The sequence below is a fragment of the Scomber scombrus genome, chromosome 2, assembly GCF_963691925.1.
Source record: "Scomber scombrus chromosome 2, fScoSco1.1, whole genome shotgun sequence".
Classification (NCBI taxonomy): domain Eukaryota; kingdom Metazoa; phylum Chordata; class Actinopteri; order Scombriformes; family Scombridae; genus Scomber; species Scomber scombrus.
Window position 1 is genome coordinate 32,134,695 of NC_084971.1, and position 10,897 is coordinate 32,145,591.

The 10,897-nt window shown below is 37.2% G+C and overlaps 1 protein-coding gene across 1 annotated transcript in view; it reads left to right on the forward strand.

Moving 5' to 3' along the window:
* Positions 1-5,810, forward strand: part of atpv0e2 (ATPase H+ transporting V0 subunit e2) — a 6,149-nt gene extending 339 nt beyond the window's left edge. The window contains exons 2-3 of the mRNA XM_062437146.1: positions 2,594-2,641; positions 5,717-5,810. Of these exons, the coding sequence (XP_062293130.1) occupies positions 2,594-2,641; positions 5,717-5,810 (142 nt within the window). The remainder of the gene's footprint in view (positions 1-2,593; positions 2,642-5,716) is intronic.
* Positions 5,811-10,897: the final 5,087 nt, after the last annotated feature.

Consider the following 10,897-nt stretch of genomic DNA (forward strand, 5'->3'; position numbering starts at 1 on the left):
ACATACAGTAGCTGTAAGGTTAAAAAGGTCAAAATCAATCATAAAAACATCATAAGTACTCTGTTGTGAGGATAGATTTGATGTATTGGGTGTTAAAATGTCCAAAAATTGTGATTCCTGGACTATATGGGAATAACAGTGATGATGATAACAGCAGCTGAGTGCATTACAGTGGATCACGTGCAGTCAAGCTTTCAGATAACAAGTCAGTTTAGTTAGTATATTAATCAGAAGTGTTTTAACCATTCTTAAATAAACCAAATATGAGATGCTTAGTAGGGCTGGGCGATATGGACAAAATTAAATATCACGACATTTCTGACCAAATACCTCGATATCGATGTTGCAACAATATTATAGAGATGGTTGTTGATGCTTTAACAACATATTAATTATTATAATGTGGATGTAATGACAAAGTGGGTAAAAGGTGAATAACAGAACAGCTAGAACAGTCTGGTAAGTTCAGAAAATTACATATTTTACTGTAATGCAGCTTTAAAACCAGGAAAAGACGATTCTGATGACATATCGCGATATTACGATATCTAGCCTCATATCACGATATTGATGAGGGAAATACCGTTTTTACCATTCTGCATTTGGATTGATTACTGGAGTTTCTTGTTGCATTACCAACTTACAAAACAGACTATTATACATTATACTATTACATTATGTTGTGATATAGGGCGGGGCAATATATTGATATTATACCGATATCGTGATATGAGGCTAGATATCGTAATATCGCGATATGTCATCAGAGTTTTCCTGGTTTTAAAATTGCATTACAGTAAAATATATAATATTATCTGAACATACCAGACTGTTCTAGCTGTTCTGTTATTTACCTTTTACCCACTTTGTCATTATATCCACATGACTGATGATTATTTATCAAAAATTTCATAGGGTAAATATTTTGTTAACCTTTGTGTCGTCCTCCCTTCTTTCTTTTCTTCTTTTCCTTCGTTCCTTCCTTCTCGTCCTTCTTTTCCTTCCTTCCATGTGTCTTTCCTTCCTTCCTTCCTCTCTTCTTTTACCTCCTCCTTCCTTCCTTCTTCTCTTCCTTTCTTTCATCCTCCCTTCTTTCCTTTCTTCTTTTCCTTCCTTCCTTCCTTCTCGTCCTTCTTTTCCTTCCTTCCTTCCATTTGTCCTTTCTTTCATCCTTCCTTCCTTCCTTCCTTCCATGTGTCCTTCCTTCCTTCCTTCCTCTCTTCTTTTACCTCCTCCTTCCTTCCTTCCTTCCTTCCTTTCATCCTCCCTTCTTTCCTTTCTCCTTTTCCTTCCTTCCTTCTCGTCCTTCTTTTCCTTCCTTTCTTCCTTCCTGCCTTCCTTCCTTTCCTCCTTCTTGTTTTGTCTTCCTTTCTTTCATCCTTCCTTCCTTCCTTCCATTTGTCCTTCCTTCCTTCCTTCCTTCCTTCCTTCCTTCCTGTCTTTCTTTTCTAGACTAGATATCGTCTTAGATTTAGGATATCGTAATATCGCGATATGTCATCAGAGTCGTCTTTTCCTGGTTTTAAAGTATATAATATTTTCTGAACCTACCAGACTGTTCTAGCTGTTCTGTTATTCACCTTTTACGTACTTAGTCATTATATCCACATTACTGATGATTATTTATCAAACATTTCATAGTGTTAATATTTTGTTAAAGCATCAACAGTCATCTCTATAATATTGTTGTAATATCGATATCGAGATATTTGGTCTAAAATATCGTGATATTTGATTTTGTCCATATCGCCCTATTGTGATATTTATATGTAATTTATAAAAATTCAACAATCACAGTAATGGAAGTTTTTGGCTGATCCAATATATATACCAGCAATTCAACAAGCAAAAGTCCTCTGCAAGTATTTCAATAGCTGATCAATCATTTCAGTGATTTTTCATGCAAGGATTTGAAATATTGTCTAGTTTCAGTTTCTCAAATGTGACGATTTGCTGCTTTTCTTTGTCAGATATAGTCATTTAAATACTTTTGGACTGTTTAAATGGCATTTTTTTCACTATTTTGAATATTTTACAAACTAAACGATTAATCGAGAATATAACTGGCAGATTCATTGATGATAAAAAAGCTCCAATACATACCAAAAAAACATCTCATTCAAAAATTCACATTCATGCAAAAGTCTTTAAATGCAATATCTCTATAAACTGCTCTATAAAATGTCTCACACAACCAGTTATATAAGGGAGAACTACCTCGGTATAAATGATATTAGGTTAAAAAAAAAAAAAAGGGAAAAAGTGGTGCATTGCTTCTTTAAATCAAGTGTGGGACATGTAGACTAAACTAATAAGTGAACTAATCATACAAGTATGTAGTGATGTTTATTAAAGTATTTAAAAGACAAACAGAAACTCCATTAATTCCACTTTTAAAGCAGTTTATTAAGTATATGAGATATGATGTTGTGGGAAACTTTGTTGAACTTTAAGTCATGATCTAAATATCTGAATATAAAAAATGTTCTTTCAATATGAGATGACATTTATATGTAATTTCTGTTGTGTATATTTGGACAGAGCAGTGTGAATGTGACTCTCTCTCTCTCTCTTTCTCTCTGCTCTTTGACAGTGTGATCGTCACCAGTCTGATCCTCACAGCCGTCTGCTGCTACCTGTTGTGAGTACAAACTCTCAGTCTCTTATTCCTTAGTGTAAAGCTGCTGCAGTATGATTTAGCATTTTGATATGACTGCTGAACCTGTAGCTTTTTATTATTCTTGCTCAATCACGCTTAAAAAACACCATAAATTCAGCATCTTTCCTTGCAAATTTCCCTTCAGTTGGACTAATAAAGTAATATCTCATCTTATGCTCTTTATGAATCCCAACTGGCTGTAGTTTTTCCACTGCTTTTGCATAAAATGGAGGTTTCCTCACTTTAAGCGCTGGCAGTTCAGTACATATGCATGATAGGAATGAGAAGGGAAGATCAAATGAAGATTAAGTCACATGGCTTTAAGACATCTGAAAAATTAGAATTTAACAGCTGAGCAACGTGAGATGAAGGCCTGAGAGAAATAGTTTCTTTCAAGACGACATTCAGACAGAACGAGAGACGATGCTGGAAAGTTACAAGACACACACACACACACACACACACACACACACACACAAGACTTTTGCACAGTTCCAGCTTGATGTCAAAAGAGGCATTCAGGAAAAATTAAAAACATGAAAATCTACTTCAAGTGGAACGAGATGTTAATCAGAGGCTAAGACTGCGACCGACTTGCCAGCTGCAGGCCAGGCTGTCAGCCAGGCGGAGTACCAAAATTACAGGCCGACATCATGGTGACGAAACAGAGAAAGAAACGATTGGAAGTACAAGAGTTAAGAGTCAGATCCGAACAGTGTAAACCCAAGAGACATCATATCCAGTTCAGTTTATTACCAGATAACAGCTTGAGGTCTGGACCCAAAAGTTTGGTGTTAATACAAAAAAATGGTCTGACAAATGTCCCGAGAAACTCCAAACAGACTTTCTTTGAGCATGATGTGCAGTCATGGTGATGGAGGAATACCAAGTGCTTCAAGAGAAAGTTTATTTCCAGGATTTGCATGAAAGAAAGATGTACTACAACACCACCAAAGCTGAGAGATATGATAATGGAGGCTAATCAGTGAAATAATGATGCCATAATCACCTAAACAGTATCATAACTAATCCCTGAAGATACTTTGGGTCTATTCATAGAAAAAACTGTCCTCTGAGCTATTAACAATCAGTCTTTAGATTAACAATAATACGACTAATTTCTTGGGAAATGCTAAAACATATCCTTGACTTTCTGTATCTTGATATGCATTATGTGTCATTATTCTGCCACTAGAGGGAGCTCCAACTCTAGTGATGAATGCATTGATTGTACTGTGCAGGATATAAATTATAGAATAGAAACCTCAGAGCATCCAGTTTAGAAATTGCTAAAATGTGATCACTTGTTATATCAAACTTTGCTTTTATGCAACACAAAGTCTGCCTAATTAACATACATTATAGGCTTTTTCCATACTTTCTTGACATTTTACCAGGATATACGGTAATATGAAGGCTTTAGGGTGCATGATACCGTATTGTCTAGAAGTGATGCGACTGAGAAAGGAGCAAACTCCTGACCTTACCTGTTCAGCAGGTATCACAGCAGAGAAACAGCTGAATAAATGATCAGAAACAAAGTTATTGAAGGGCACAAAATGATGTCAGCTGAAATAAATAAAAGTCTAGCGAGTTTAATTCACCATAAACATAACAAGACACAAATATCTCATATTTTGGCGCAAATTTTCAGCTTAAATGACAACGTTTAAGTCACATCCTCATCCGCAGTCGTCCCTTCCTGTCGAGATAACGAGCAGAAATACGAACAGCGCCACTCTGCCGTTGCAACTCATGTTGTGGTCAGAGGTGGAATTACATGCTGCTTTCAAGTGCTCCTCGTAAACTGCAGCTTTAGGATAAGATAAGGTGTATATTTATTGATCCAACTCGACACAGCAGTATAGTGGAAGTACAGTAGTAGCGTAAGGGTGAAAGTGATACAAAAATTAATAAAATAATATACTATATACAATAAACAATCTCTGTATCCCTGAGATTTACATAGAAAGGACAGCCTCAGTCTTTTTTTTATCAATCAATCAGTCAAACTTTATTTATATAGCACCTTTCATACAGACAAGCATAGTTCAAAGTGCTTTACAGTTAGTTGATTGACAAACTGATAATAAGAGAGTAAGTGACAAAATAAAATAAATGTTTAAAAAAAAGGAATAAAAACAAAAAAAAATTAAAGACAAAAATTTAGACCAATGCACGCAAGAGAAAATAAATATGATAAAAATGTTTAAAAATGTAAATAAAATAAGTAAAATAAGAGAAAAGGTTTATAAAAAGTTAGTAAAAAATTAGGTTAAAACTGATTTAAAAAACAATAGAAAAGTAGAATAAAAGATGTCATTTAATAAAAGCTTGGACTAAAGCTAAGAAAGTTAAGAAAAAGATTAAAAGACAAAAGAAATAGACAAATAAAATTGATAAGAAGATACAAAAGCATAGTTAGTGGGAGTGGGAGGTACTGGGAGCTGTGGTGTTGTGCAGTCTGATGGCTGATGGCATGAAAAAGCCTCTTCAAGCACTTTGAGGCACGTGGCTGGATGAGTCTGAGGCTGATCCTGCTCCTGAGCTCCCGATACACCCGTAGATATATTAGTGTTGCATGACTCCATGATTGTAGAGACTGTAGACATTTATACTGCAGCAGAAACTGTTTTACTAGAGAGTCCAAAGAGGCCAAGAAACGACAAGCCTTTAAAATGCTCCATTTAATTTACTACACTTTTCATTGTCAGTGTGACTTCTCAGCAGCTGCATCAGGTTGAACTCAGAAGTAGCTTCGCATTGCGGTCGCCAGCCATCAATAAACTGATGTTCGCCTTCTTTTAGACCTCCAAATAGCTTTTATAGTCAGTTAGTTAATGGACTTGCTGCAGATATGTGTTTTGTCGGATATAGAGTTCTTGTGGTGATTAAAATATTAGGATAACCTACTGAAATATTGGCCCCAAACTGCAGCAATAAAATCAAGCTTGTAAAAAAATATGATATAATTTACAATTTAATAATAAAATGTGACCTTATATTAACATATCAGATCATCTTGTTGATAACCTTTCCCTCTCTGTGTCTCCTCAGCTGGTTGATAGCGATTCTGGCCCAGGCCAACCCTCTGTTCGGCCCTCAGCTGAAGAATGAAACTATATGGTACCTGCGCTACTTCTGGGAGTAAACCAGGTGAGGTTTGTCAGGATGAAGGTTGAAGATGAACACGCTGAGGTCTGTGTGGCCGTCAATTCGGTACTTCCTCAGGAACTGGTAGTTAAATTGGGTTCACAATGCAGAGAGAGAACACAATAGTGTGTTGAAGTGTCTCAGAGCTTCTCACTTTCTTACCTACCTCAACATACTGAATACCACCAACCAAACCAATACCTAAGAGCCTCTGTTTATCTAAAATATGATCATTCTTATTTAAAACTCTGCCCTCTCACATCAAGTTTCATTAATAAAAACAAACCTGAATTACCACCAATATCACATTCCCCACTACAGACAACTACCTTTTCCATTATACAGTTCTAGCACTACTCGGCTCAACTCGACTTGACTCTACTCAGTTTGGTACCAGGTACGTCGTTTTCCATTACTTCATAGTACCTCCTCAACATGGGCGGGGTCACAGGAACGTCTGCACCTCATCGAAGGACCACAGTGTAGTTTTGCACATAGGACCCATGTTAACTCGCGTGGAACTCCTTTATTTAAAAATGGCGGGTTTTGATTCTTGTGTGGGACGTCAAGCTCTTGACTCTTCCAGTGACGACACTCTCTGACCAATCAGTGGCCGGCAGTCTGTTGACGTCACATTTTAGTATCGGCTCGGCTCGCTTGGAACCTCGCCAGAGCAGATACTAAAACAAGCACCAGGTACCAGGTACTATCCCTAATGGAAAAGCAAAAAAAGTCGAGTAGAGTCGAGTCGAGCCGAGTAGTGCTAGAACTGTATAATGGAAAAGCCCCATTAGTGCTGACTACTCACTGGAGGACTATTAATCTAATATTAATCTAAACTCTATTATTGTGTAATAATATAACCCGTGTGCCGTAAAATAGATTTAATTGTTTACATGTGGCTTACTGTTACAGCTAAACATTGCTACTATCTGCTGCGTTTGCACCTTTTATATTGCATATTGCACTTTATCGCCCTTATTGATTACTTCTAATGCATTTATTATGTCTTAAATGTTGTTATGCCTCGGGGAGTGCTATCTAAATTTCCTTTTATTGTTGACTGACCCTCAATAGAATGACAATAAAGCTACTACTACTAGTTATTTAAGATGAAAATAATAACATTAAATGCTAATTTTACTTACATGTGTAGTTTTTTTTATAAATGTCAATCTTTGCTGCCCCCTAGTGGTCATATAATCACATAAAATCTACTCATAGCAGATTTAAACTCTTAATTAATATATCTGGAAAGACTTTAAATCTATATAGTAAAATAAAAAATCCTGATTGGACCTTTAAGGTGAGAGTGTAAATAAAATAATACTTAAAGCTATTTCAGCTCTTTATAATGAAAATAATAACACTAAATGCTAATTTTACTTAAATATGTGGAATTTTAAATATGTCAGTCTTTAGCGCCCCTCGGTGGTTGTATAATCACTTTTTAAAAAATTTACACATAGCAGCTTTAAAACTCTTAATTCATGTATCTGGAAAGACTTTAAAGACTTTAAATCTATATTGTAAAGCAGCTCTAAGCTATTTCAGTAAGTCATACGGGGGAAAAATGCAGATATTTTAAAGATAATGAGAAGCATTTTGTTTTTTGGGAGTCTTTTATATTCATTCTGCTTCTCTGCACCAACAGTTTTCGCCCCTTCAGGGTTCGTATTGTATTCGACTGTTTGCAAATCAAAAACAGCTCCGTTTATCTCTCTTTCTGTCTCTGAATGCAGCGAAAAAAAGGAAAATGCATGCTGCTAAATCAGCCGTGAATATTTATCAACTCTGTGTAAAAAGAAAGAAAATCACTGAGCTTTTTCACTTTTTTTGTGCATTTTTTAAAAGGTGTGTTTTGCCCCCGAGCGCCTGACGCTTTTGTACCACGCAGTACTCTGAAAAGCTTTCTAAAAAAAAATTTTTTTAAAGGGGGGGGGGGGGTGCTGCAGTTCACTTTCACAAACCTGCTGTTTCTCATTTTGCTTCGATTTTTGCTGCTCAATTTTCATATCCAAGAACATTTAAGATGATTCACTCTCTCTTTTTCTCTTTTTCTCTCTTTCTATCTTTTTTTTTTTTTTTAGGACGTTCCTATCCTCCTCTTCCTCCCCCTTCGTCACCTTCTCACCTTCCTCCTGGTTTGCTGGACTTACTTTCAACGTGACGCCTGACCATTAAACACACCCACACATTCACCTCGGATCTGCATAATTAATGGATCATCTCATAAGTTGCAGCATTTTTTATTTAATGTTTTTAAAAAAACTCAAAAGTCAATGTTTGGTTTTCTTTTCAGCTTTAGGGAATATTAAGTATTTTATTAAGGCGGTTTATTTGTGTCAGGATTTTTTTTTTTATGTCGTCATCTGTTAGGAATAGATATTAATCTCTCATCTCTGAAATGTGCAATCCTTTTAACACTTTAGCTTCCTCTGTTTACATTTTCCTTTTATCTTATTTTTTTTTAGTTTTGTGTTGCTGTCATCAGGGAACGTACATTTTATAAGTGTTTGTATTTATTTTGGCCCGCTGACACTGATGTAAGTTCGCTGTAATTGCCTCAGTGTCCGCGCGGTCTTGTTATATAACTGTTATTATCTGTGATGTAATTGTGTGTGTGTGTGTGTGTGTGAGTGTGTGTGTGTGTGTGTGTTTGAGTGAGTGTGTGAAGAGTTCATTACTGCGAGTGCTTGGACCGCGGCCATGAGAATCTCCCGAAACCATAAAAAGTGAAGAGCGATTCCCTCCACTTTAGGCCACTTCAGCATGAAACTCCCTCCCACATTCCCCTCATGCTCTACACCGTGGAGGTCCTCGTTGCCATGGTGATCTCATCGCCCAATTCAAGTCCTTTAACCACTCAACCCCCTTTTCTTTTCTTTTTTTTTCTCCTTTTTTTTTTTTTTTGTTGATGAAAGCTCGCCCATTCTTGCCAGCCTGGTGTGCAGATGTACTGTAGGGATTTGAAGCTGCCGATAGATAGATATCATGTCTCTTTTAAGATTTTAAAGTTAGAAGTTTTATTCCCTTCCTCCCTAAACAAAATCATTTCTAATGTCCCCCCCCCCACTTTAACAGTAAGAGCAGTCCTTAGTTATTCTTTTAGCTTCAGGAAACAATAAAAAATGTTAGTTTCAAACCCCCAAAAAAAGAGAAGTGAAAGAAATAACGTATTAAAATGAAGACTAATCATTGTAGTTAATAGCTGTGATTGAGCTCTATTATCACTTTAGTCATGGCTCAATTTCACAATGTGTTTATATGCATTTTGATTTCTGTTAACGTCACCTGGAAGGGGTCAGTTGCCGAAGGCCGTGGTTATCTCTGTGGACCTCTGCAGCCTCCGTCAAGAGCGACAGGTGTAGCTAAACACACTCTGTCTATCACTGAAATGTCATTAGCTTGGCAGTCTGAAAGCTAGCAGTTAATTAATGATGATTTTCCTTTTTTTTTGAGGCCAGACATTTTTGTTCTGGAGAGGAAGTCGCCGACACTGCCAGAGTTAGTGGTTGTTCCTGCGTCTACTGATGAACGCCCACGTAATAGAAAGTGTTACGTTCCTTCCTGCTTTTCAAACTTGAAAAAAAGTCGCCTGTTTCATCATTAATAACGTCTTTGAACATCTTCTGGCTTTAATAAGATGCTGGTTTGACACACATATACACAACGCATGCGTCCTGATACATCAGAGAGCATTTCGTCTCAGCTGCCAGCCGCTACCACAACTACACCTCCCTCCTCCACTCCTAATCTCCAACCCTCCCTCCCTCCTCCTCCTTCTCCTTCCTTCTCCTTCCTTTACGCTCTACCTCCCCTTATTCTCCTTTCTAAAACCACTTTTGCTTCAGCCAAAAAAAATCAAAATCAATATACAGCTACTTTTTAGAAAGACCAAATTGCGTTGTATCTTTTCCTCCAGCCCTCCTCGGTAGTTGTGGTTAGCGGCACGCATCTTAAAGGCAGATGCCCCGGTGTACTCTGTTAAATCCCAGCAAAGCATCGTGGTATTATGTCTGACTTTGTCCAATTTCAAGTGAACCAGAGCCTCGATAAAGAAACGTTACAAGATCTCACAGACAGCTCAGCTATTAGGCAATTTTGGTATTCTCAGTCTGAACCTTCCAGCTTAGCGATGTTGGCAGAAAGTCAAAACCAATCTGATACGAGGTCATGTAACTTAAGCTCCATGCTGTGTTTTCCTGTCTTGTGTTAACACCAGAACACACGAGGACAAAAGTTGAATATGAGCATCAATCCAGACTGTGGGTTTTGTTGCTGTCACTTCAGGATATACAGAAATGTACTACTGCCTATCAGATGTAAGATATAAATCCTTCTGTTTTGGCGTTTGTTTCCTGGAGTCAGTTCGAATTATATTCATGGTTCAACAGTCTACAGTGAAGCTTGCCCATATGAGAAATCTAGCTACTGACTTTCCCAATTTGGCAAATGGTAAAATTCAATTAAAAAAATATTTCAGTCCCACGGCATAGCCCCCCCCCCCCCCCCCCCCCCCCTCCTCTTTGCAGGCATCTAATCAAAAAGCAAACTGAGTAGGCTAGTAGAGCAGGGTGATGCATGAAAAAACAAACGTCTCTCAGGATTATGTGAGCGCCGTTAAATAGAGGAATCGGTGGAGCGTGAAGTTTTTTAACGTCTCGAGAACGAAAAATCATTAAAAGATGGAAATCAGGAGGCTTGGAGTGGAAGAAATGAGTCTTAAGAGTCATAGCATTGCTTCACATCTATCACCATTCATTCTAGTCTTTTGTTGCTATTTGATAACTGCTTATAAATACAACTATTTGTATGTTGGGGGCAAGTAAAAATGGACTTCAGGCAAGTAGATTTAACGTTCATTGTCAGTTGAATGATCGGGCAACAATCAGTTTTCACTCATCCAAACTAAAAGCAGTGAACGTTCCACTTTGTCACATCATCATCCCGTCCAAACGAGCTCCTAAAAATAACAAATTCTTGTTTTTTTTTTATATTTTGTTGTTCAGATGAATTTGTTCAGTTCTTTTAAAAACTGGCTGCAGTCTCTGTCAAATATCCCTGGCACCATAGATGGAGATT